This window comes from Vulpes lagopus, chromosome 9 (assembly GCF_018345385.1).
Source record: "Vulpes lagopus strain Blue_001 chromosome 9, ASM1834538v1, whole genome shotgun sequence".
In the NCBI taxonomy this organism is placed as follows: Eukaryota; Metazoa; Chordata; class Mammalia; order Carnivora; family Canidae; genus Vulpes; species Vulpes lagopus.
The window spans coordinates 70491760-70518724 of record NC_054832.1 but is presented as its reverse complement, the minus strand read 5'-3'; the positions used below and the strand labels follow the sequence as shown (position 1 = coordinate 70518724).

The 26965-nt window shown below is 43.3% G+C and overlaps 1 protein-coding gene across 3 annotated transcripts in view; it reads right to left on the bottom strand.

The window, feature by feature from the left end:
* Positions 1 to 23926, bottom strand: part of TOX (thymocyte selection associated high mobility group box) — a 298656-nt gene extending 274730 nt beyond the window's left edge. The window contains exons 1-2 of one of the 3 annotated variants that reach the window (XM_041769529.1): positions 23805 to 23926; positions 23433 to 23568 (exon numbers count right to left, since the gene is read on the bottom strand). In XM_041769529.1, coding sequence (XP_041625463.1) covers positions 23433 to 23534 — 102 coding nt within the window. In that variant the 5' untranslated portion in view covers positions 23535 to 23568; positions 23805 to 23926. Of the gene's footprint in view, positions 1 to 23432 lie in introns of all 3 variants that reach the window. The other 2 variants (XM_041769530.1, XM_041769528.1) reach the window with 2 other exon arrangements.
* Between the last annotated feature and the right edge of the window lie 3039 nt (positions 23927 to 26965).

Genomic DNA, 26965 nt, shown 5'->3' with positions numbered 1-26965 from the left:
GAGGCAATACCAATTAAAAGATAATTGCTTGTTATCAAATTACTATAAAAGTATAAATGAATGGTAATGTCTCTTTCACACTCTTATTATCACCTGGTAAAATGGACTAACATGGTTTTAAAAATGACTTTAATTAGTTTCATTTTCTAACACCCATTAGCACCCCTAAATTAGCAGTTGGAAGGACTTTCATTCACTCACTAATATGCAGGGAATTACTAAACCATCTAAACTTCTCTGCGCTTTGTCGATTCTTTTTACTAGCTTCAAACTCATGTAAAAGCTCTTAACAGAGAGTACGTCTCACCTTTCATGGAGTACATAATACTCAAACTGTGTTCAGTGACATCTGGATTGCCCTGTAGTGAGAGGTCTTCAAACTCTGTGACACACACACACACACACACACACACACACACACCCCTCACAAATATGAATCCACATTTTAGTTGAAAGATTAAAACTCTACCCAGATTTATAACAAAGATAATTTGGCTCCTGCTTCATAAGCAATGGTCATAATATAATTTCCAGTAGTTTTAGTATTTTTAAAAAGATTTTATTTATTTAAAAGAGATAGAGAGAGGGAGAGTGCAAGCACAAGCAGGGGTAGGGGCAGAGGGAGAAGCAGACTCCCTGATAAGCAGGGAGCCCGAGGCAGGGCTCCATTGCAGGACCCCAATACCATGACCTAAGCCCAAGGCAGCCCCTTAACTGACTGAACCACCCAGGCAATTACCCCAGTAATTTTAATTTTTTAAAAAGTAATCAGAACTTCAGGCATCTGGGTGGCTCAGGGGTTGAGCATCTGCCTTTGGCTCAAGGTGTGATCCCAGGGCCCTGGGATCAGGTCCCACATTAGGTTTCCCATATGGAGGCTGCTTTTCCTTTTTCCTATATCTCTGCCCCTCTCTGTGTGTCTCTCATGAAGAAATGAATAAAATCTAAAAAAAAAAAAATAGTAATCAGAGCTTGGACTCACAATCCAAAGATCAAGAGCTTCATGCTCTACAGACTGAGCCAGCCAGATGCCCCTATAATTTCCAATAATTTTAGAGAAAATAAAAATAATGCTAGAGGCACTGAGCTTCATAGAAAGAGACCTTCTGTTGACTCTCGTGGTGGATTTGTGACCACTGCCGGGGCAAGTGCAAGGAAAACACAGCTTAAGAACCAGGTAAAGTGGACAGCCGGGGTGGCTCAGTGGTTTAGCGCTGCCTTCAGCCCAGGGCCTGATCCTAGAGACCTGGGATTGAGTCCCACGTCTGGCTCCCTGCACGGAGCCTGCTTCTCCCTCTGCCTGAGTTGTGTCTCTCCCTCTCTTCCTCTGTGCCTCTCATGAATAAATAAATTCTTATTAAAAAAAAATAACCAGGTAAAGTGCATTTGCTCATTTCCTTGGCATTATCTATTCCCTGATAACCGCCCCACCCTCCCTTCTGTGCCCAAGTGATGTGTCCTGTACACAAGTCTAGAGGCATCTTGGATTGACACTTCTTTATCCAACATCTCTTGGAAACCAAAGTGTCAGTTTATTAAGGTGATCAATTAATCTAAGCAAGAGAATCATGGGAGCAAATTTAGAAGACAATCCCAGGTGAGACATACATTTTACTGTGGCCAACTGCAGCTGGTGTGTCCAATTCGGTTCTAGGACTATGACCGCAGATACCCAGAGCCATATGTGGGGGATCACTGGAGGCTCAAGAGGCCTGCTGGTCAAGGGTCCCTAAAGTTACATCATCTCTGGGAAGGTTCTGACCACTGAAGCAAGATGACAATCTTAACAGGTTCGCAAGTGTGCTGGTGTGATCACAGCAATGCCACCAGCTTGGAGGACTCCACGGAGGGGGAGGGGGGGCTCCTGAATGAGCTTCAGAAGTTTTGGAGCTCACACACAGCATGCAGTCCTCTGGCCGCATTCATGCAGCCCGAGTGAGCTCCTCAGCACTAACACGGCTAGTGGTCACTGACCTGTTCTGTGCAGGCAGCTCGGTGGAGCTTTACGCAATTTCTACCATTTAATCCTCACCATAAACCCCATACAGGAAAGAGTTTCATTCTTTCCTTTTTGCAGATGAGGAAACGGAGGTGCAGAGAAGTAAAACTTGCCCATAGTGTTCTCTGGTGCTCCACAAAGCTCCCCTGCGAGGACTTTTCTGGGTACATTTTACACCAGAGTGGCTCAAAAATCCACCCATGTAATTCAAATAACTCGATAGTTAGCACCCAATCTCTGTGGTGGCCCGAGTAGATTAGTGGGACTGGTTGGGCTGCAAAGGCTCCAGCGCTTTCTTGAGGAATTGAAAATAAACGAATGACAAAGTTTTAGAATATATATGCAAACATGATATTTTATGAACAACTGATTTTAACAGTTCGCTTCCATGTGTCTCATAAACATAAACGTTATATTCCATGCTGCTTCAACTGGTGGTCCCCAGACAAGTCTGTCAATGCACATTGTTGTTTCTCAATTCCTTCACAATGGGCCTCTAAATTTTGATCAAAGAGTAAAATTTATCGCTGCCTTTGCTGAGATAAATTACTACGGCTCTATCTGGACCGGGGGAACACTAATGGGAACACATCACATGAGGCAGCCAGCACAGGTGCAGTGGATCTTCTGGCAGCTAATGCAGAGGGGTAAGAGCAATGTCAAAAAATGAGGGGGCAGCTACTGGCCGTCCCAAAACATGACCTCATGTATCCCTGAGAGACTGTTCCCCGGCCAGGTTCAATCGCACTGGAGGAGCTAGGAAATGGTAGGACAGCTATGGGAAATTCCTTTTTCAACTTTCTGAAGCTTAGTTTGGAAGGCATTGGCCCATTAATTCCTCCAAGTGCAGTGTCAGAAATTCTAGAATATTCGCTTGTGCATGTGAACAAAATGGCTAAGAAAAACTCACTGAAAATCTAGCACTAAGAATATATTTCCTCTCTCACACTATTCTAATTTTTTTTTTCAGTTTCAAGTACAAACTCCTTTTTTTCTAAACCAAAAACAACTTTAAGTCAGGAGCTCGGCCTCCTTTTGCACCCTACTAATATTAATATTTGTGAGAGATGTAGCAAGTTGATAGTAGGCAGGCCCATTTTATTTTTTAAAAAATTTTTAAAGATTTTATTTATTTATTCATGAGAGACACACAGAGAGAGGCAGAGACATAGGCAGAGGGAGAAGCAAGCTCACTGCAGGGAGCCTGACGTGGGACGCGATCCCAGGATCCCAGATCATGCTCTGAGCCAAAGGCAGACTCTCAATCACTGAGCCACCCAGGCGCCCCTGGGCAGGCCCATTTTAAAAGCCTGGACACTCTTGACTTAAAATAAGGCCTTTCGAGTTGCCTGAAATAACAGTGCTAAGATTTGTCACAGCAATGTAAGAATTCTAATAATGATGATAATGAACTTCTTTTTTTTTTTTAAGATTTCATTTATTTATTCATGACAGACATAGAGAGAGAAATACAGACAGACAGACAGACACAAGCAGAGGGAGAAGCAAGCCCCACGCAGGGAGCCCGATGTGGGACCTGATCCCAGGACTCCAGGATCACACCCTAGGCCAAAGGCAGGCGCTAAACTGCTGAGCCATCCAGGGATTCCCCAATAATGAACTTCTGAGTGAGGGCAGGAAGCTGTTTCAGTTCATCAGGACACCTGGATATGGATGTTTGGCCGGCTCCTTCAGGCTGAGCTAAATCCCCATGTTCTGCACCACCCATTGGAACCTCCAATGCCCATCCACTTAGAGCATCCTCCTTAATTTCTGATTCTCAAACTCCTTTCCTAACTTATGGTACATTAATTGCCCTACTAGTACAATGAAACATTGGAGAAACATTTTATCGTTCACCACTTTCATAAACACTGGTTGCCAAGTAATCAAAATGGCTCAGGTCTACCTCAATTTTAAAGAAGTGACTGTTTTCTATTAGATGGTAAAGTGGAACTGGTTAGAGCCTTGTTAAATGTCTGCTCAAAGTTTTGTTCCTTGAAAACCTACTTTGGTGTGCCTTTTAGTCACAAAACTGATGGAGTTATGATGAGTCCTATGATACGTAATAAATGACAACACCCTTAGGTTTTTAACTTTGGTATCCGTAATAGAAATGGCTCTCTGATTGCTTTTATTCTCAAGCCCTTGATATTATGGAATTGACTATTTAACAAATCAATGGATATTCCTGACTCTTTGGGCAAGAAAGAATCTTAGAGATGATTGAGCCTCTTGTCTTAGAGAAAAGATGAGAAGTAACTCATCCCACATCATGTGGTTAATTCTATAATTTAGCACTGGAGTCCTTCATCTCCTCCTCTTTCTATCATGCTAAGTTTTACAAATAGGATCATTTGATGGATTGATTTTATTATCATTGCCAATCATTAGAAATAGGAAAGAGGTTACCTGGAAGACAGATACCAAATGACAATTATTTCAAAAAGTATGTTGATAAATTCAAGCACCGAATGCAATCGAGGTATGCAATCAATTATCTGAATATTTCTGAACATTTGACATAGACTTACATGAATACAGTACATACTCATAAGGTATTAGTGTTGGGCTCAAGTCTGTCTAATTTTTCAAAGGGGAAAACAATCACTCTATAGTGGCACTTGACAGCAAGATACACATAGGTCATTATATTTCAACTATTTTTTATAATAGATATTTTTAAATGTCATAACTTTATAAGGGATGGTCTAATACATAGCTGTTCTAAAGTAAGTACAATTTGGGAATAAAATAAAGTGGTAAAGACAAATTCATTAAAGAGGATCATAGACTTTATAGTATGGCTCTCAAAGTCAACCAAATCTCTATTTAGAAGACTCTCAAAGACCCTAAGAACAGGATTTTTAAGAAAGAAGACTATTTCTCTTTGTAATGTAAACGAAAGGTTCTTGATTTTGTTATTAAATGTAAATATATTCCATATTTGAATATATGGCATTCCAGTTTCCACTTAAAGCCATGGAGTGGAGTGGAGTCTTTTTTTTCCCCCAGATAAAATGCAATTATGGAGAAAAGAGCTTTTGAGTGAATTATTTGAAGTAGAAAATCTTAAACAACCTCTCTGAGGGAAAAGGAGTTCTAACCCTGGGTGACATAATGCTCAGGTCGCTACAGACACACACTATTAATATTGTGTTGTTTTCATTTTTCTCCTCTTTGACAAAGATCACAAATAAATATCCAACATCCTAAAACACACATGCCTAATTCTGAAGGCTGTTATAATAAAGTCCTTGGAATTATTACAAATACTTAAACATTAAAAATTCATCAGCAAAGAGAGAGAGGTGCTTTCTATTTGTGGTGCTCTGAATTTAAACACAACCCGCTAAGAATGGCTGATTGTCCCGCAGAAGCACTGCTGACAGCCATCAGCAGGTCTGTGCAAATGGTGTATGGAAAAGGTAATAAGAGCTTCAGGAGTATATTTCAAGCCATATAATAAAGTAATTGTGAAAGTGTAATTGCAGTCTGGTTCCATACCATATTAGGGGAAGGAATGGGATCGTAAGAAAATATGAGATTCACAGAATTATTTTGTAAGCAATTTCTGCAGTGACGGTCTCCCAGAATATGCAGTATTTGTCAGAAAAATAATTTTAAAACGCACGGTGGTGTTTACCTTTGGAACTCCACTGTGATAAACCTGAACAAAATAAACACTTGTTATTTTAACATTTTAAAAGTATCCTGAACTTGGAAATAACTTCAAATGTAAAAGTGGTATTAAATAATGCTAAGCAACTGACTTTAGTCCATGAAAGCATTTTTAACAAGTATTGAGCACAAACCCCATTCTTTATCTCTGAATGATATCCAGAGTTCAAATTTCCAAAGATTTAAATATTTGCATGATTAGAATTTCAATTTTAAAAAATTCATTCCTTTGGCTACTTCATAAAACAATCACTACTGGCTTAAGTTACCAAGTTACCGTATCCCATAGGTTATCAGTTGCTCTCCTAGCAAGAAATGGGGCAAGGAATGCTGGTTCTACTCTCAGCCAGATCATCTAGACTGTGGAAGAAAGAAAGAGAGAAAGAGAAAAAAAAAGAAAGGAGAAAAGAGGAAGAAAAACAAAGAAAGAAAAGCAAGCAAGCAAGAGAGCGAGAAGAGGTGAATGCATAAATGAACATAGGGGTATTCAGACCTTAATATCAGTAGTTTTTAGAGTTTTAGATCAAATATTAAAGTTGTCCACTAGATTCTCATTCATCCATATTCCATAAATGCAAGTATTTATAGCACATCTAAGGTTACTATCTCTGTAAGTGCACACATTTTTTTTTTTTTTGCTTTTTCTATCTCTACCACTTAGCACAGTTCCTGATGCACAGCAACCACTCAGAAAATACTTAATGAATAAATTAACCAATATTAGCAAATGTCATGCTGCTGGGAGCTAGATCTATAGCGACCCTGGAGCATGCGCTCCAGAACCCATAAAGAAATAGGCTAAGAATCAAATATAAGGAATCTACTTCTCTTTTTCATTAATTTTTTGTTCCATTTTTATGGGATCTTGTAAATGAATGTATATAAGCTACAGACATACACAGCATTCATTCCCCCAGCCTGCCATTTCAGATGAAACCTCAAAAGATGTTCAGTATGGGAAAAGCTCCTTGATTTGAGTAAAGGAAGAATCTAAGAGGCTTCATCTGCCTAAATGGAGTTTCTAGAAGAAAAGGCAAATTTTTGTCCCCAAAGGGAATATCCATTATTTACACATGCCTGGCTGTTGCTACAGAACTCATTTCAAAAACAGGTTAAGGCTTAAATGAAGTAAGGGGAAAAAACCAAACCAGCCAACTCTGATTTGTCAGGTGCTATGGGTATCTAGTAGATTGGCATTTGTTTAGGAAATCTTGCATACGCACATCAAAAAAAAAAAAAATCTATCCATTCTGTCCTGCATAATTAGAACTATTTTTTTTCAAGACAGTTCAGCCCACTGGACTGAACTCCACTGATGATGGAGAAGGTAAAAGAAAGGGCTGCCCCAAAATAGAAGCCCATTGCAGGCAGTTGAGGATGTAGGTAGGAAGGCACTAGTAAAATGTCATCTAAGAAATAGGCTTAAAGGAATCTTGAAAATAATGTCAATCGTCTTACAAATTATGTCTGCCTGTGGGGAAGGGAAGGGAGGGAAGGAGCGAAGGAGGGCGAAAGGGTGAGAGTGAAGGACTTAGAGAGGAAGGGAGGGATCCAAGGCTCATCCACTTGTTAGAAGTCTTGCTCTGACCCCTATACACCTGCCTCTACCCACCCCCACCTCCGACCGTCACCACAATCATTCAACTTTTCCTTTTCTTGGAGTTTTCAAATTATTTTCAGGTTAGGTTATACAGTAATGCCGAAAAATATAATCCCACTCTTGACTGCCTCCTTCCATCACTGAGCACCATCTGGTTTGGCTATAACTACAGGATTTCTCTCTTCCATCCACACACTGGATATCTGACCTCCTTCCATTCTTCCCTTCGTTCGGAACATCACTATGTCCTCTGCACCAGCAATGATTGAGTCCTAGCTAAATATTCTTCCATTTTAGACTGACATCAAGTACTTTGTTAAGTTTTTTTTAATAAAAAAAATAGAACATTAAAAAAAATAGAACATTAGTGAGAGTCAAGGAAAGAGTAAGCATGGGCCAAAAGTTCCATTTTCTGTGGGAGAGATGACCAAACAAGGTAGACTTCTACAAAGCCTCCAAACTATTTCTTAATACTAAGGACAAAAGACCATTACATTATTTTCATGCTTCTCAAACTCATTCCCCTGGGAGCAGAGTAATATGCCAAGTAGAACTATAGAATAGCATAGACTGTCTTCCTGGAACATAGAGTAGGCACAAAGGTAAGTGATTTACAGTATCATATTGATATTTAAATAGACATGGGTGTGTTATGGGATATAATACAAAACCCATGTATTTCTTCAAGACGGAACATCAGTCTTCTCAGACCTATGTAGACACTAGAGGCTTTTCTGGATTTGTCCTCCAGCCCCTCGGGGTGTAAACTCATCAGGACACTTCCACAAAAACTTTGAGGACTTTGCTCTATGGATACGTGAAGGGCATGGGTACCTTCAAAACTGCTGACAGATGATTCTGACTATGCTTGGACACTTTTCTTTCCAAAATTTACAGATAACTGTATGCATATTTATCACTGAACATGGAATTTCAGGAAAGCAATCACTAGTAACTCTGGAAGGAAGGTCAGCAGGTATATTTCTAAGACTATATACACAGCATTAATATTCACTGTTAACAATTTGGCTGATTAACAAAAGAATTTGCAGGTGGAAGACAATGTTCTGTGCTCTTGATGAAGTTAGAAGTGAGGAGTGCCTGGGTGGTTCAGTGGGTTAAGCGTCTGACTTCGGCTCAGGTCATGATCTCAGGGTCCTGGGATTGAGCCCCACCTCGGGCTCCCTGCTCAACTTGGGGTGCACTTCTCCCTCTCCCTCATGTTCTCTCACACACATTCTCTCTCTCTCTCAAATAAATAAATAAAATCTTTAAAAAAGTTAGATTTTAAGAGACTTCAACTTTTGAACTGAAGTGTAAAACTTCTAAAAGCTTATCATTCATCTCTGATTCCAAAAGTCATTGAAAACAAATCAATACTTGATTCTTCAGCTTATCGGGTAATTTCCTCCCAGGTCATCAATCTCCTCTGGGACATTTTTAGGGCTTGAGCCCACTAACAACAGCCATTTGAATTCCACTGGACATTCTCCACCCATTCTCTATATTGACAACATTTAGCTTCCCAAAACACAGGCCTGTCTCCATCCTCCTCCATCCAAAGTTGTCCATGGTTCTTTCTGCGCTCTCATTCCGGGGAGCCCCTCCTTGTCCATCATGCCCTATGTCTCGAGACAGATCCCTCAGTCTCAACCAAGGTGCCACAACAGATCACCCTTACATTAGCCATGATGTGTCACCTCCACGTGTTTCGTTTTCCATCCTTTGCAGCCTTTTATTAGAGAAGAACTTTGTACCCACAACGAAGTGGTGTTCACATGTCTCTCAGGTAATCCAAATTCTGTCACTCAGTATGTTTCTGTTTTTACTCTATGAGAGAGCAAGGGCCAAATTTAATGTTTAGTTATAGTGATAATACCTAAGCTAAGAAGTTTGCTTGTGTCTCCGTTTCCCGGGCTACAAGGTTCTGCGGTTGCTATTAATAGTCTTTTTGTCCGCATTGCTTCTTAATTTTCAGTTGCTTCAAGTCATTTTGAAAAGAGGTAGAAATATAAGAAATAACACAAAAGCAGGAGTGATTCTCCTCCCCCTCGAGGCCCAATTCTTAAGGCCAACTGAATTGCCACCTCCTCCAGGAAGCAGCTTGGATTCCCCCAACTTGAATCCATCACTTCGCCTCCCGTACCTCCAGCACTGTCAGCACCGACTTTGTATCACATCATTTTATGCACAGCTCTGCCCTGGTTCTTTGCATTCCTCCCTCAACTGACGGTACCAAGGCAAGGACCACGGCCTCCTCATCTCACGCCTGAAACTCAGCATAAAGCTCTGCACGCAGGTGGTGTCCAGTGAATGCTCTGCAACCTCTAAGAAGGAATTAAATGTGCCTCATTAACAAAGCCCCACGCTTCTTTAGAAGTGCATTCTAAATAAAAAAGTCTACTTCTCAGGCTCAAATATTCTCATCTCATCCCTGTGCAAATATTTGTATGGGGACTGCATTAGAGCTACCTGAAAATAAGAAGTTATAATGGAAACCGTGACACAGCCTTTAAGTGAGGCAACCGAAATAGGAACTACTTTCATACTTTTACTGAAATGTTCTCTGCTTGATAAAGTTCATTACCAGAATATCATCTTTAAAAGTGAAATGCATTCAGCTGAGCACTTTTTTTCATTTTGTAAATAGATTTTTCCTTGCCTGAGCTCTCCGTATAAAGTACAAAATAGTCTTCCATAACATTAGAAAAATGTCACCCATACATAAAGCTAGATTTTTAAAATAAAATCGATTTTTCTTCTTCGGCGTTTTAAAGGTACAGCAGCGCCTTCATACAGCAATCCCCCTGCACCGCATGCTGTAGGAAGGGCTGAATGGCCAGCCTGCAATTCGATATGTCCTAAAATGTGTTGAGATAACATATTAGAGCCCAGAACAAAGTTAAGTCCCATGGGATATCCTAAGGCTATAAAGTCACCATCTTTTCAACATTCCCCTACTTATTCTTCTGGTTCTACTTAAAATGACCCTGGCACTAATCTTTTTCTCACCTATTCAAAATGACACAGAAAAGTAGCTCTGCAGTAAATTTACAACCCACATGCCAAGTTCTCACATCACACCAATGAAAAATCATATAAGCATATTCATCACACATTTTGTTTTGTTTTGTTTTCACATTAATAAGGTCTTGAGCGGTCGGGGGTCGGTGTCGCCAGAGTCTCTGTACAAAGTAAGCTTTACCCCACTTTGAAGATCTCACGTGTGTTGGGGTGACACATCTCAATAGGATAAACGGTACATCACCACCACTGCATCTGGGCAAAGAAGTGACGGCAGAAATGAAACTTTGACGTTTACGTTTTCGGCAGAGGAGTTATTTTTCTAAGAAATGAACATTCATGCACTTATTAATGTCATTTTACCATCAGCGCTGCATTCTTGCTATATTTAGCCAAAATTAGGATGCAACTCTATGCACCTACCACCTCTCAGAAATATCTCTCTGCCTCTCCACCCACCTTTTCTAAAGATTGCAAGTGATAGAAAGGCAATTGACCTCAGTAACTTTTTTCCGCTGGCTTACATTTTTTTCTTTCTTTTCAAAGCACTCTTTAGGGAAAAAAGGAAAAAAAAAAGAAAGATAAACACACTTCATATAACAAGTGCCATAAGAAAAATATGTTCTGGCAGACTTTTCCCAACTTGTAACTCAAAAGAATTTACATCATCCAAGTGTGAGTGCAAAGAGTAAAAGAAAGAAATCTCAAAATGGATTTTTGTTCCACTTTCAAACTCTGAGGCTAGGGGAACACAAGTGTTTCACTTTAGAAATGAATAACGGATGACTTCAGTACACACACACACACACACACACCTTTCTCTTTTTTTGGAAAAACTGCACATAAAAGAGCATTTTTTGGCACGGCTGACCTGCAGAGATATGGAGCTAAGCAGAGTCATGAATTCGCTCGCTCTGATATGCACACATGATACGCAATTAAAATCTCCATTCACATTCCTGCCGGGTTGTCAATCATGAGGAAAGCCTTTTTGACAACATTCAGCGAAGCGTACCAACTAACCGCTCAACAGGAACTTAAACAGTAACAGCTTTTGTTACTAGCAAGAACGAATTTTTTTTTAACCAAGATTGGGTTCAGTTTCTAAGAAATCATTATGCTCCGAATTTCAGGGCCTTTCATTAAAAATGAAAATGTGTCAAAAAGATTTTGTCTGGCAAGCTATGTGATGTAATATCCAGAAAATATGAGATATACATTAAAAAAAAAATTCCAGCCTTTTCAGCTGGCGGAATCTTTTTTAACTTTTCCCATGTAGAACAATGAACAATGATCTTAAAAAGCAGTGTGCTGGGGTGGGGGGCAGCCGGGGTTGGGGTGGGGGGGAACGTGACGTTACTAATTCACTCTGAAGTTTTCCACTAGAATTTTACAACTTTTCTAATAGATCGGGACGCTAATCTCACTGGAAAAGTGACTGGCCGGTTTATAAACCAATGGGAAAGTGACTTTTTAAAAAATCATCAGAGGAATCTTTAGCATGTCAGAAATACTGCATGCATCAAACCTTTCAATTTACGGAGCTCTATAGAAAATATTATACACATAAATTCTTTCCAGATGAACCCAGAAGGTACTCGGCTCGTAACTTACTTTCTGTTGAACATCTAATCATCGGCTGTGCCCTTCATAAGAGCACATTAGTGTGCTTTACAGTCATAAATCCCTAAAAACAGGGCCCAGTGAAATTGAATAGAGAATGCTTGTTAATCTGCTGCTGTGTCTGTTTGGAGCAACTAACCTTGGATTACAAATTTGAAACAAGTTAATAGTATCAGATATTGAAATATTTGTCTTCTTCCTTATCGCGCTCTGTAACTGAGAGAGCAGATGCATTCTGACCATTAGCAGTCATGACAAATTGCCTCGCTAATGAACGTCACACGCTGAAAGTGCCATAACTGATTAAACTATAATTTCCCACTACCAGAGAGAGAGTTGGTGACTCCAGCAGTGGGCAACTCTGAGAGTCTGCCAACAGGCCTCCAGGGCACAGTGTGATATTTAGAACAACGCTCTAAATTCCATGTGAACAAATTCTAAAAGCCTATGTGTCTACAACAGGTTTTTAAAGAACATTAGATAAAACAGCTCAGGTTGGAGCTGATGAGCCATGAAAAATGGATGTGTTTTAACTATTTGGTATCCTCGCAAGTACATGTGAAAGACTATTCTCCTCTGTGGGTTTCTCTCTCTCTCTCTCTCTCTCTCTCTCTCTCTCTCTCTTTCTCTCTCTCTCTCTCTCTCTCCCCTTCCCTTTCCCCACCCCCAAAACATTGGGTGTGCTTTGCATTTCACATAAAATCTTTCTTTTGTCAGTTCCTTTGTTGGTGCAAAATTGGCAGCAGTTCAAATTCAAAGTACTCCTATTCATTTACTGACCAATGTCATTCTAGTTCACATCAGCCAGCGAGCTAAGCTCTAAAAAACATAAAAGACTTGCTTCGCCACTGACGAATAATGTGTACATTTTTACAGAGCTTAAACCTTAATGCTTTCCCTGAAACTAACAATACAGTATATCTTATCATTCCTTTTTCACAAGCAGGCAGCTGCTGAAACGCTTGCCACTTCAAAATATCAATTGCTTGCCAGAGTTTTCCTCAACACACCCTGTCAAACTCATGTATATTGTGCAATGAAAATGGTGCAGGCTGAAAGCTAGAAATTGTGTCAAATTCTGCTGTAAGGGTATGATGTGCAAAGAACAATGTATGACAACCGTAGAGACTACAAACAATGGCACTGGAGCCAGGGACTTCATAGATCACAACTGCGCCTGTACATATTTTATTGTAGGCATTATATATTTAAAGCATGACAAATGTACCATTGTACGTTATGTGCTGCACAAATGCAAGCTCCTCCCCCTGGTTTGCCTTTTGCATTTCTCTTGATGATGGAAACATAGTTCAGTTTCATTTCTTTCACCCCCCCCCACTCTTAAAACAGTTAAGGTTCTCAAATCATAAAGGCAGAAGACGCACACACGCAAGCACGCACACGCGCGCACACACACACACACACACGCAGGGTTATCAAAATGAGTAAGAGAAACCAGAGACAATAATACAAGATGGAAAAACGAGATCTTGTTCACTTAACATTTTGGCTTCTCTCTGAGGACACAAAAGCAAGGATTATCTTAAACACTAACCGAGGGTATCAAGAGAACGACACTATCACGGTGCCTATAAATTGTTGTCTACCTAATTTTAATGCAGATAAGCGCTAGCCTATTGATTTGCACGATTTTCTAGCAAAATGGAAATCCCACGTGGATGTGTTCTTTGTGTGCAGAAAATATGGTTTAAGAAGCTTTTACTAGTATTGCTCTCCTATGCCAGGAGAACAATTAAGCAAATAATACTTCACCACTGTCTCGGGTTTATAAAACTAACACCGACTCCTGTCTGTTTAGATTATAAATATCCCTTCCCATTTGCCGACTGGCTCCGTTGACTTCGCGTGATTTTCTGGTTACTGAAAAGTTGTTTTTCTCCCCAAACGTCTCCTTAAATAACATACACAATCTGAAAACATTCTCATGTTGGAAGCACACCTACTTAATTATAAAGGGGCTCATGGCTGTAACAGCCCTACACTAATTCAGTCATTGACTGTGGAAGTGGGAAACATGTTTATGGGAGAAAATTAGTGTGAATGTATATTCATCTCCTCTGTGACCTAGCTCAGGTTACAAAACCTTTATCACACAAGTAGCCTGGAGTGGAATTAACGGACTCCGGGCTGAGGAAAATGAACAGATACGCTTTTAAGGTGTTAATAAATATTTTGGAAAGAGAATAGGTGGTTTAGGTGCTTAGGGGTGCTGACCTTTGGTGTGTTGATTAGTGGGACAATGATGCATTATTAACACACAGCAGCTGTACCTGAACTCCTGCCATGAATATAATAGCCTTTTATAGCCATCAGGGGAGTGAGGTAGGAGGCCTTTATTAACCACTAGACATGATTAGCACATTATGTGAACTTTAGTAGGCAAATTATCTCTTATTGAAATATAATGTTGGTTATAACTAATTGTAAACATGATTTTTAAAACTTCCCAGTGAACAACCCATGTTTTACTACCATTCCCCTCATTATTGGCTGGTAGTCGACAAAAATGTGTTCCATTGTGGGGCGTACCCGCAGGGGCTGACTCTCACAAGGCAGATATGGTGGGACACTGAAGGCTGACTTTACAACCATTTGGCATTACAAGTTCAGGGATATTAGCATACATGCAAACTTTCTCTAATTAAGTAAGACTGCTCATGAACTAGAAAAGCTGCTTTGGGATTTTTCTTCCTCTTTATTTCTTTAAGCAGTTCTTAAAAGATTAGTTTTGCAGTAAATTTTTGAGAGTTACCTTGAAAAGTAACAGCATAATTTATTTCAAAAAGCTTAATTTTGGGAGAGAAAAGATTATCCCATTAGCCTTAGTAACTGAACATAGCGCGGAGAGTCCATTATGAACAGTCTTTTATGCCCTGGCAGAAAGTCATTAACATAAAATAAATCATTAGCTTTGATATTAAGCTTCTACTATCTGCAGGTTTCTATGATTAATGTTCATGGCTGCATCTGCCAAATGATAAAATATACTTTTTGTTGAAAGGTTATCCTGATTCTTTATTATTAACATTTCTCTTTATACAATTGTTGCTGGCATTTTGGGCCGAGGCCTATTGGCTTAGAAAGGAAGAACCGGTTCTTACAATGTATGGAGACGCCAGTGAATCTTACACTTTACCCATCATTTTTTTAAATTAACCATTTAATTGAGTTAAAAGACTTAAGAAAATCAGGTGGTGCACAGACACGCTTTCAGTGTAATTGGACTATCTTTAGACCCAGTCGACACATTCGGTAATTAATCTTGCACGCTGTATTTTGCATCTCTGCCCCATCCATCAGATGGGGAGGTACAGAGGGGGCAGGCTTGCTTCCCTGAAGTCAGGAACTCTAAGAAGGCATCCCCCCTGCAGCAGCTACACTCAGCTTTTAGCTCACCTTCCTACATTGCACAACAGGCAACAACTCCCACCAGAAGCCTCTCTCAGGAGGGGCAGCCTTGGTTCTCCACATGGAGACAGAGCAAGAGGCCCTTGGGGGGAGGAGCTTATGGACCTATGAAAGGGGAGGGGACTACAGACTTACCCGCACAGGCCGCGCTTTCCCCAGTTCACCTGTGACCCTCTACAAAAGGTTACCCTTGTCACTCCCAGGCTGAAAGAATCACTGGTGTCCAACTTCGGAAGATACGTTTATGCCCCTAGAGGAGTGGAAATACAAGGAGTGGGCCGGCAATATGGTATTTTTCTAAGGTCAACCGTGGTTTGAATTTTTGAATGTCTTTCACCACAGGATTTCAAAATAATCTGCCTCTGTTGACTCCTTAATTCTTGTAAGACTTCCCGGTGACACATATAAATTATTTTCTCTAGTGGCTACCTGGCAGACTGGTGGCACACAGGTGGATTAAAGGTTTAGCGTCAGAACTTCTACCAGACACAACGAAGTCAGGCTTCTAAAGAGGATGGAAAACTGAGCGGGAGGGATTGTGTCCTTTGCGTGGTTATATTTATTTTACCTAGGGAGTAAGTCAACACAGGTTTAAGGGCCCTCAGTCTTCATCTCAACTCTTGAACAAAAGGGAGTCTTTTCTTCAGAGAGGCCTATGGTTTTCCTCAAAAAGCTCTAGTTCTTTAATCTTACCAAGTTATGATATGCCCAATGAAAGCCCTCACATTGGAAAGCATCTTCTCCTGTGACATATGGCTAAGTTTCTTAAAATGGAATGGTAATGAGGCATTCCTACTAGCTAGCGTGATTTCCCTTGTTGTTGTGGTACACATTGATAGACTCTGCCATTTATGATAAATTCTCATGCATTCATGGCCAGAAATGTATCCAGGACATGAGGAATACATGAAAACACACACTCACCCACCCACCCATCCCCCCCCCAACACCAATTTCTCTGACTAGCTAACCCCCAGAAAGTTGCTTCAAGATTTCAATGGATTTCTATGTAGAAGCTGTCATTGTCACTGGTGTGGATCAGATACATGTAACTTGTAGGTCTACCGAGTAACTCAAAATACTTTATATTTTCTTGGCCACTGGCAAAGCTTCTTATCAACCAACCTTAGCCTTAGTTTAATTAGGAGTCCTTTCAGGATAGTTTCATAAAAGCGCATAACTCAGGAATGAAAACCAATAAATACTTGGTTAAAGCGGAAGCCATCTAAAACTCCAAAGCTCAAGATGGACAAACAGAAAAGCATTACTAGTAACATTGGTTTCATGAACTTTGGTATTATAAATATGTATAAATGATGATTTTTCATGAGTAAAATGGAAATCTGAAGATAGCTTTTTAAAAGTTGGCTTTAAAATTACTCATCGAATAATGCAAACTCGCCAAAGACCAAACTACAGAGGTCTGGAAAAATATTGGTACCTCCTGTCATGAAAGAGCAGGGGGTTTCTTTCTGGCATTATCTTCCTTCTGGTCTTTTCTGCTGCACCATCAACATCCAAGCACAGAGCAATATAATGTTCCCATTTTCAAAATGAACGCTATAGGGAGAAACATGTTATAACCAGGAAAAGCTCATTCAGGTTAATGTGAATTCCATGTCTCAAAGTATTATGGAAGAACAGCTATAATTAACAGTCTGTTGGCACTTCCATTATAAACTACATTTCTAAGCAGTTTATAACTCAACTGTTTTTAATGAGAAATTGCTCTTCGGGATGAATCCTGGCATGCATGGTTTAAAACAAAAAATTTTCAAATTCATTAGGGCAGATGCAAGCTGTATCGCCTTGGCACTCCAGCTTCCTAACGGACAGTCCATTTAACACGGTTCACTATCGACTGCGGGTCCTGTCAACCAATGGAGACCACAGGCTCTCTGACTCTGAGAAGCGCACCTTTGAAGGAAAACAGTAATTGAAGAATATATCAATAACACCAATGTGGAAGTAAAAGAAAAGGCAAGAAAGTATCTTAAAAATTGGTAAAAGTAAAATATTCCTGTGTTTGAATTTTGCTTAAATTCAATTTAAGCAAACAAGGTGGCACTGAAGCATTTAGATGCTTCGTAGGGAAGCCTCTTGCAGGCAAGAATTACAGTTGGGGCCACAGCACTTATTAACTACGGTTTACCACAATCTTGTTTTCCCCTATGGTTATCAATTTTAGATTCTTGGATTTGGTTGTATACAATGTAAGTTTCATCTTAAACAACGGATAATATTTTTAAAACGTAATTGTTAACACCATGAAATCAAGTCATGATCATTACATTTCCTTTTTATTGAGGTACGAGATGAATATTCTATGTCACGACTTCCCAGGAACCTTGAGATTCATGCTCAGATAGCTAAAGTGTAGGATAAGTTATCTACATTGATTAGTTAAGTAAGTTCTGTGCGTCCAACTCTACCCATGTCATTCCGTTCTCCATGCATATTCTGATGAGGACACTTTAGTCTGTTAACCCTTTTACTTTCTGTAAGCATAAGTCACCTAACTTACCGTAGGCCAACTAAGGATCGGGAGACCACAGTCCCACTTTCCTACTAGTTTACAATCTAAATAAAGATTTCCTACTCAAAGGGATGTTCCAGGGGTTGTTTCCAAGCTCTAAATACACTGTGCTTAAAATGTGGGGGGAAGGAGGAAACTATGAGAGCTTAGAAATGACCACCATGGTTACTTCCCCGCACAGCATCCTATCTATTTTTTTCTTGATCTTATGTCATTCATTCAGAAGGGGAAGTAGGGAAAAGAAGAACAGCCTAATTTGGGATTTTAAAAAAGTGGGCATGAGCCCAAAGACTTGCAGATTCCAATTTCCTTAACCAGAAAATAAGGTCAGGTACTGGAGGAAGAATGGATATGTCAACATGATGATGGTAACAGTGATGACAACCAGGAAAGGGAGCATGCTCTCCAAGATAATCACAATGCTGAGTCACATTCCTGAGGAGAAAGTGGAGAGTTCCCATTAGAAGGGACAGACCTCCCAGGTTCAATTTAAGATCTGGGCGGGGAGAAGCCAGGGCGACAGGCTGGATTGGAGGTGCTTGCGAAGGGGGGTGGGGGAACGAGGGGTGAGGCGGAGGCACACAAGACAGACCAGCTGCTGAGGGCGGGCTTTGAATCAGGACAGGAAGGATCACCAGCAGTAGAGAAATACCTCCAGGGTATCTTCAACTTTCTAGTATCCTGGCAAAATGTTGGAAAATGCTAGAATAAATCATCCTTTGTAGCTAAATAAAACTTTCCTCCAATTCTCTATGTTACCCTCTCTTGAACTGAACCCATCACAAAAAAAGTATGACCACAAAAATAGTTCCATACGCTGAAACCAATAGGTTCAATCCCAAGGAAGCCACTGTTAAACTTGGAACTATCCTGTGTCGTCTTCCAGGTTCAAGTGCCTTACTTCTTTCCTGTTCTTACATCCCTTGTGATCGTGTCTTTTTAAAAAGATCTACAATAAGCAGTATATTAAGATAATATTTCATTGTCAGTTTGGTTTTTCTAAGTAAGCAAAACATTAAAACGCTGCTTACTATCATCATTCAGGAACTGTAAAGATATATGATAAACTGTGAGAATACTAAACCCCATAACCCATGTTATAAGTAGCATTTGATCTCTCTAAAACCCCTAACTATAATTTTTGCATAGACACTTAAAATTGGAATTTGTGACAGCGAAATATCCCACAAAGTCAAGATAGCTACATTTGAGGTTTTTGTAGAATATCTGATTTAGCGGTCAAAACCATATGATTGCTTGTTTCATGCTCTTTCTTGCCTATAAAAATTCTAGTTAAGCCACATTTTGAGGACCTCAAAACTTAAGGAAGATCCAGCCAGTGAAGCTCCCAGTGGAGTTTTAATCATACTAATGATGTTCCAAGTATCAAATATGAATTTACTGAAGTCCTAGAAGTTATGGAGGTGGATAGAGAACTAATCAAGCATGATGCTCTAGATTGCTTATAACCCTCCCCTTCCTCCTCCTCCTCTTTTCCCTATCCCCTCCTCTTTTTTTCTTACACTTATTAATTAAAGTAGGAATAATGACTCCACCTTAATGTACTTGCACATCCTGTATTTTAGATGTGATAAGTTTTGGCACATTTAGCTATGAGACATAATGCTCTAACTAAATAGGAAAATAAGCTCAAAGGAGATTTAGCAGAGATAACAATGGATCTCGTTTTTCTCAAAAGTTATTGAGTGTTTAGCCCTGACATTTCAATGCTGAGTTCATCACAAATAGGTCCTTCTTCCGATGTTTATAGGAAAAGATTATACACTGTCCTTCTTCATTTCAATGACAAAAGCCCAACATCCCAAACGGCCATTATTCTTTACTCTGTATATAACTATGTATTAAGCATGGGTTTGTGTCTTGGACTTCCCTATGTCTAAACCAACCAAAGAAAGATTCGGGACCTGATTCGACAAAAGCAACCACTGAGAACAGTGCAGACCATTATTTCCTCTCCCACTGCTGGCAGAGGTCAGCATCCCTGTGATTAGCCATGTCATAACATCATTGTATTACTGCTCCTCATGTGGGCAGATACTGAGCAATAACTGAACACATCACATCATTGTAAAAATGAAAAAGTGCCACTTCTTTGTCCCAATTTAGCATAAAATCAGTGAAAACAATCTTTACAAATGACACTGCACTAAGAAACTGAAAGGAACTGTTATTACTCCGTAGGTATAGATTTAAAAACTGATGCTCTGACATCTTCCACTAGAACAAAAAAATAGGACTCGAGTCTCCTACTGCACTCCAGTTATGGGCTCCTTAAATGTAATTTCACTTAAGGGATACAACGTTACTTAAAATAGTCTCAATTAGATGAAACTGACTACGGTAGGGCCCTCAGTGTCTGGAATGTGACCATGCTTTAAGTTCCAGGAGGTGAAGGCTGCTACTTTCAGCCTGCATGCATCTGTCCAGTCTCAGAGCTGCGCTGCTGTTTCAAAGGCTGACCTATATCCAGCAGCCTGCCATCCGTTCTGGCTGTTTGTACAAGAGATGCCTCGCACCGTTGCCATAACCAACATCATCCGCATTGTTCTCACTTTTCTCCCGCAATGGGCTATGCGAAAATGGAGGCCAGTTTGCATAGTGATGTGTTCAAAACATAATGCGCCCTTACAATAGAGCAACAGTGGATTAAACGGTTTCCAAAAAAAAAAAAAAAATTCCTCCTCCTGAGTTTATTGACTGAAAAATGCAAGTAGCGTTTAGAGCCAGAGAGTGTCAGCAGGGTGACACAACCTCCTTTTAGTTCAGGAAAGCTTCGGGGAAGAGGCTACTCATTTTGTGGATTAGGGTCTCTTCCAACATTGGAAAAAAAAAAAAAAAAACATCAGTGGGAAAACTACAGTCACAACTGCATGATCCTGAAGCACATAAAGATATCGGTTCCACTGGGATTTGGCAGACCAACTTTAAGTATAAAAGTGTTGACAGATTTAAAGTAAAGCTAATTATTAACGTATGATCTTATCACCCTATTAAAAACAAATAACCTGACAAAGTGACTGTTTCTTGTAATAAACCACATATTCATGACACCTCTCAAAGACGCAAGGTTTACTTTGCTGTCTTGGCTCCTTTAGGGAAGTCCGATCCAACTTATTTTTACTAAATGTAGCCAGAGGTTTCTCATTTCACATCTTCCAAACTTCTGCTCATCTTCCCTATCCCTGTAAATCCACTTGGGTCACTGCAAAAATGAAGGCTAGTTGACTACATTCTAAGCAACTAAAATAGTCAAGCTGGACAGAAATTGTGTGCCAGTGCTGGTCATGATGGATTAGAAAAAACTAGTGTCTGGGTTTCCTGGGGCCTACCAAACCCACTCAGTGTATTTAATATAATCTGGGATCAGTGACAAATATATTTGATAGACTGCTATACAGAGAAAGGCAGGGGAAGGCGATCTTCCTGAAGCACTTCCATGAAGTCTCTTCCTACTATTAGAAGTATATCATGACTTTGCATCTTTAAAAATCCATTATTCCCTGGATAAGTTAAATAGAAGACTTGCAACTAGTCTATAGAAAGGGTGGCTAATTTGCATTTAAAAAGAACAGTTTGCTCCTCATACACGGGGGGACTTAAAAGGAACTTCAATGAGCTAGTCAAGAAATTCTGAAGACTTTCTAAATTAATTTATTCAATTCACAGCACAACCCACGAAAATTATTTAAGGCACTTAATTGGAAAATGATTTAATATATTGAAGTAATTCTTGATTTTCCAAAGCATTTAACTCTTAAATTAAATCTGACCCTACTATCACAAGAATGACAAGTGAACTGTGTATCCAAGTCATTACCTTCTTTTTGGAGCCTAAAATCACCGATAAATTTAATAAGATTTGTCCAGTTTCGCTGCCAAAATGGTTCTGACTTTTTGGTACCGGTCAGTACGATGGAGGATGTGTTTACTATGCACGATAGGTCTGCTGCTTTATCATTCGTATTGGTATTGGTAACGGTGTTACATGAGCCAAATAGAACGTCACAGGCACAAAATAACTCGCTCAGAAAAGCAAAACAGATCTTGGAATGAAAGAACTAATGCTACTAGCAAATAATGAAACTTCATCGCACAAACTTCTCTTGCCAAAGTTGCCGGAGCTTTCCAACCTGTTTCTGGCTCAAGAGCTCCCTGCATGATAAAAAGCCTTTCTGCCTTGCAGAAGCCTGCGTGTCCTCCGTCTCAGACCTGCCTGTCGGTCACAGGCATCCAGCACATCCCTTTTACAGAGCTCTGCACTGTGCACCACATCAAGGAGCTTCTGCACGGAGTTGGAGCTGTGGCTCACTTAACTCACAGTGTGTGTGTGTGTGTGTGTGTGTGTGTGTGTGTGTGTCCCGACTGGCCGAGGCCGGGGCTGCGAGGCGGCGGCGTGGTGCGGAGCCCGGGGGCTGGGATGCAGCGCGCTCAGCACCTCTGTACCGCGTAAAAAAGCTGTTTGAGGATGCCTCGCCGCCAGGCAAATGTGAGGAGTCCCAGCGACTTATCCAGCGGAGTTCGCGGCGGGGCTGGCCCCGAACCGCTCGCAGGGGCTGGAGGCTCAGGCAGGTTGAGCGCGAGCTGGGCGTCCCGACCCCTCGCCCCGCAGCCGCGCACGTCCAACAAGCCCCGGCGAGCGCGGCCCCCGGGGCCCGCAGCTGGAGGGGCGCGGGGGCCAGCCCCTCCCTTCGCAGTCCCGGACCCTGGTCCACGGGGCCAGCGGAGCCCCGCAGCCGCCCCGGTCGGGTCCCCGCCCCCGCCCCCGCCCCCCCGGGGCCCCCCGCCCCGCGCCCCGGTGCCCCGCGGGCCTGGCCCCTGGGGTCACCCGGCCGGGGGTGCGCACCGGCCCCGCGGGAGGCTGGAGCCCCGGACGTGACCTCGACGCGCCCGTCCGGCTTCTAGCAAACTTGCGTTGCCGGCGCGCACCCCGAGCGGGGGCTGTCCCCGGCCGGCTCCGCGCTGCACCCCGGCCCGCGGGGATGGGAAACAAAAGACGCGAGCAGCAGCCTTCCCGCGGGGGGCGAGCCCGGCCCCTGCACCCCGACTCCCGGCGGCTCCCCTGGCAACTGACCCCGCGCGGGGAAGCGGCGCCGCGGGTCCCCGCAGCCCGGGAGCGGGCGGGAGGCCGAGGGGAGCCTGGAGAACACGCTGAAGCTGACTTCGGGTTCCCGGACCCCAGACACACCCCCGAGGCGCTCCGTGGGTCTCTCTTAATTCTTCCCTTTTTTAACGCCCCCCGGGCAGGGAGCACACCCGGGCAGGGAGCCTCGGTGGCGAACAGCAGGGAGGGAAGGGTCCGGGCAGATCGTGTCACTTTCCGCACGATCGCGGCGCCCGGCAGACCCCCGGGGCTGCTGCACCGTGTCCACGGCCCAAGCGCGCGCAGGGCTGCAGGCTGCGAGCCGAGCGCGCCCGGGACCGGCCTCCGCCGAGCGGCCCCGGCAGCCCAGCCCGCCGCCGCCGCCCCCCTCCCGGGATCCAGCAGCCAGAACACGGTGGAAACAAAAGCAGAGGTTCACCTTGTTGCAATAGTAGGGGTCCAGGCAGGGAGAAGGTCCCAGACAGGGAGCGTCGGGCGCGGCGGCGGGCTGGGCTGGAGGCGGATAGAATCTTACGTCCATTGCACTCTCACATCAAGCAACTCCTTTTCTTTTCCTTTTTTTTTTTTTTCCAAAAAAAAAAAAAAAAAAAAGTGTTCAGCAAAACAAGCTCAGACGGAACAGAGAGAGGTGTCTGGACTCAGGAGTAAAAGAAACACCTTCCTTCCCTCACATCCGTTTGTGGTTTGTTTAAGAAGAAGAGGAGAAAAAAAAAAAAAAAAAGAAAGAAAGAAAAAAAAAAAAAAAGAGGGGGGAAAAGCGCTCAACTCTCCCCCAAGCCGCGGCGCGCACCCGTCGGCGCCGAGCGCGCAGCCTGCTCCGCCGCCGCCTCCCGGCCCCGCCGCCGCCGCCGCCGCCGCCGCCGCCGCCGCCGCCGCCGCCGCCGGGCAGGTAACTTCATGCGCTCATTGTCCCCCCGCCCGCCCCCCCATCCCCGCCTCCCGCGCCCCGCGCCGCCCGGCACACGCGCTCGCGCTCGGGCTCCAGGTCCTGGGCGTTTTATGGGAGTCTCTGAGTTGCTCTGCTTTTAGTTTATTTTCTCCACCTTGGAGGCCTGGGATGGGGGGAGGAATGAGGGATGGAGAGGGGGACAGGGCGGGGGTGGGGGGTGGACGCCCCGGGCCGGGCGGGGTAGGGTGCGCGGCGGGACGCGGGGCTGCTCGCGGCCCAATGGCTGCAGCTCGGGTCTGGGGGCCGGGGCCGGAGGAGGGAGGAGCGGAGGGGGAGGAGGAGGAGGAGAGCGCGGCCGGGCCGGGCCGGGCCGGGGCGGCGGGAGCCCGCGGAGCCTCCGCCGTGTCCGAGCCGCGCTCCTCCGGGCCGGCGCGTCGCACACAAAGGGGCCGCGGAGCCCCGGCCGCCCGCCGCCCCGGGGCACGGCGGGGAGCGCGCAGCCAGGGGGCGCTGTGGCGCACCCCGCCCCGCAGCCCCGCGGCCCCGCCCCGGGCCCGCCCCGGCCCCACCCGCGCCCGCCGCCCCCTCCCGGATCGTGCCTCTGCCCTCTCGCGCCGCCGCGTCCCCGCCCTTCCTCCCAGCCCCCGTGGAGGTGACTGCGCCACGCGGCGCCGGTCCCGGGGGCCGGGGGCCCGCAGGGAGCGCGGATCATCCGTGCGCCGTAGCGGGCTGCCCGGGCTCCCTGGCCCAGGGCCCGAAAGGGCTGCGGGGCGCGGAGGAGCCCCCGAGGCTCCCCCGTTCTGTGGCGCGCTCTCGCCTGCAGCCCGCACCTCGCAGGGATCTGTGACCCACTGGAGGGTTTGCCAAGCTAAGGCAGCCCGGGAGACTCCACAAAGACCACGGGGGGAAGTCAAGGTGTAAATAGGGAAGCAGCCCTCCGCAGCTGCCCCCGAGGGGATCCTTGTCTTGTTGTAATTGGACGCCCTTGGAGAGGCTCGGGAGACCCGGAATCCGCCTCCCCGAGTCCCTGGGAGGAGGAGATCGCGCCGATCCTGTTTTCCCGCCTTACCTCTGAAACCCAAGGCACTTGCAACTTTTTTTTTTTTTTTTTTCCGGATGGCTGGGGGAAGAAAAAAAATCCGCATATCTTGGCTGTAGTCCAAGAGATTTATCCCTGAGGCTCTGTCCTTGGTGGGAAGTCCAGGCAGGAGTGGGTGATAGTTACCTTCCCAGGAGGAAGCAGCCCCACACAGGAGGGCCCAAGACCCTGCAAAGGAGCCTGGAAGTAACTTCATCCATTCCACTTGTTTGTGGTGTGAAGGAGGGTGCTAATGACATTTTGGCACCCTCCGCAACTTTACAGTGCGTGCTGATTGCCAACCGCGCTGTACAACTTTCTCACAGTGATGTTGTTTCTTCTGCAACCAGAGCACCTGTCAGGTACAATCAGAGGGGTCTGGAAGAAAATCTATGAAGAAAGTAAAAGAAATGATAATATCATTGGATGTCTTTCCATGGCTTTTTAGGAACCCTTTAGCAAGCATTGCTTTGTACTCTTTGCATCCTTTTCCTCTGAGCCATTGTTTTCTTTCTTCCCTTCATCATTTTTACGAGTAGCAAAAATCTAGCCCTTTCCCCCCATCTCAAGATTGACATGGTGGAAATTGTGTAGGGAGAGAGAGCAGTGAGAAAATAAGAATTCCTCTCCCCTGGATTCAGAAGAACCTCCATATTTATAGGTCCTTCAAGGCATAAAATAAAATAAGAAACAGAAAATTTTTTTCCCTCTTAATAAAGGTCTCTATAGTAAAATTTAAATGCATTGTGTTTTGTAGTGTCATTGTTCAAAATTCAATGGCAGATGCTAAATGTAGTGGTATGTACTCCACAATTAAAAAAAAAAAGAAATACCTTTTGAATTTAACTTAAATATTTCCAAGCTTAAATTTCTATCATCCATTCAGCACTTATTACTAACATATTACATCAGTTCAAAATTCAGTTCTAAAAACTTCCTTAGAATCTGTAATTGAGGGGCGCCTGGGTGGCTCAGCAGTTGAGCATCTGCCTTCAGCTCAGGACGTGATCCCAGAGTTCCCATCAAGTCCCGTATGGAGCCTGCTTCTCCTCCCTCTGCCTATGTCTCTGCCTCTCTCTGTGTCTCTCATGAATAAATAAATAAAACTTAAAAAAAAAAAAAAGAATCTGTAATTGAAGTCCTGTTTGATGGCTCCGGGAACATCAAGAAGATGAAAAGTATCAGGACAGGAACAATATCATTCATTATCAACATCTTGACACCTAGGGAAGACAGTGATGTCCATACTGTGTTCCATAGACCTACTATACTGTTTTCTCTGTCTCGAGGAAAAACCCAAAAGCATGGCAAGTGTGTGACCTTCCATTTAATTTGGGCCTGGTTTCTTCCATGTGCAATCAGTAGAGTCAAAGTGATATGTTTGAGCATGACCTGGTATCAGGGGTGGGAATGTGAGGTTTTGATTTAAAAAGCTCTTGGGGAACCTGGGTGGCTCAGTGGTTGAGCATCTGCCTTTGGCTCAGGTCATGATCCTGGGGTCCGGGGATCTAGTCCTGCACTGGGCTCCCCAGAGGGAGCCTGCTTTTCCCTCTGTCTATGTCACTGCCTCTCTCTGTGTGTCTCTCATGAATAAATAAGTAAAATCTAAAAATAAAATAAAATAAAATAATAAAATAAAGCTCTTGACTCCAATTACTCATACATGGAGAGTAGACCATGAAAGTCAACTTCATGGGGGCTGGGGGTGGTAATGAAAATGGAGTTAATGATCAATCATGCCTACAGAATGAAGTCTCTATAGAGATCCCCAAAGTTCAGGATTCAGACAGCTTCTGGGCTGGTGACCATGTGGAGGTCCACAGAGAGTGACTGGAGAGAGCATGGAAGCTCTACGCCTTTTCCCACATACCTTACCCTATGTTTCCCTTCCATCTGGATCTTCATCTGTATCTTTCATCATATCCTTTTATAATAAATAGGTAAACAGTAAGTAAACTATTTTCCTGAGTCTTGTGAGCCCTTC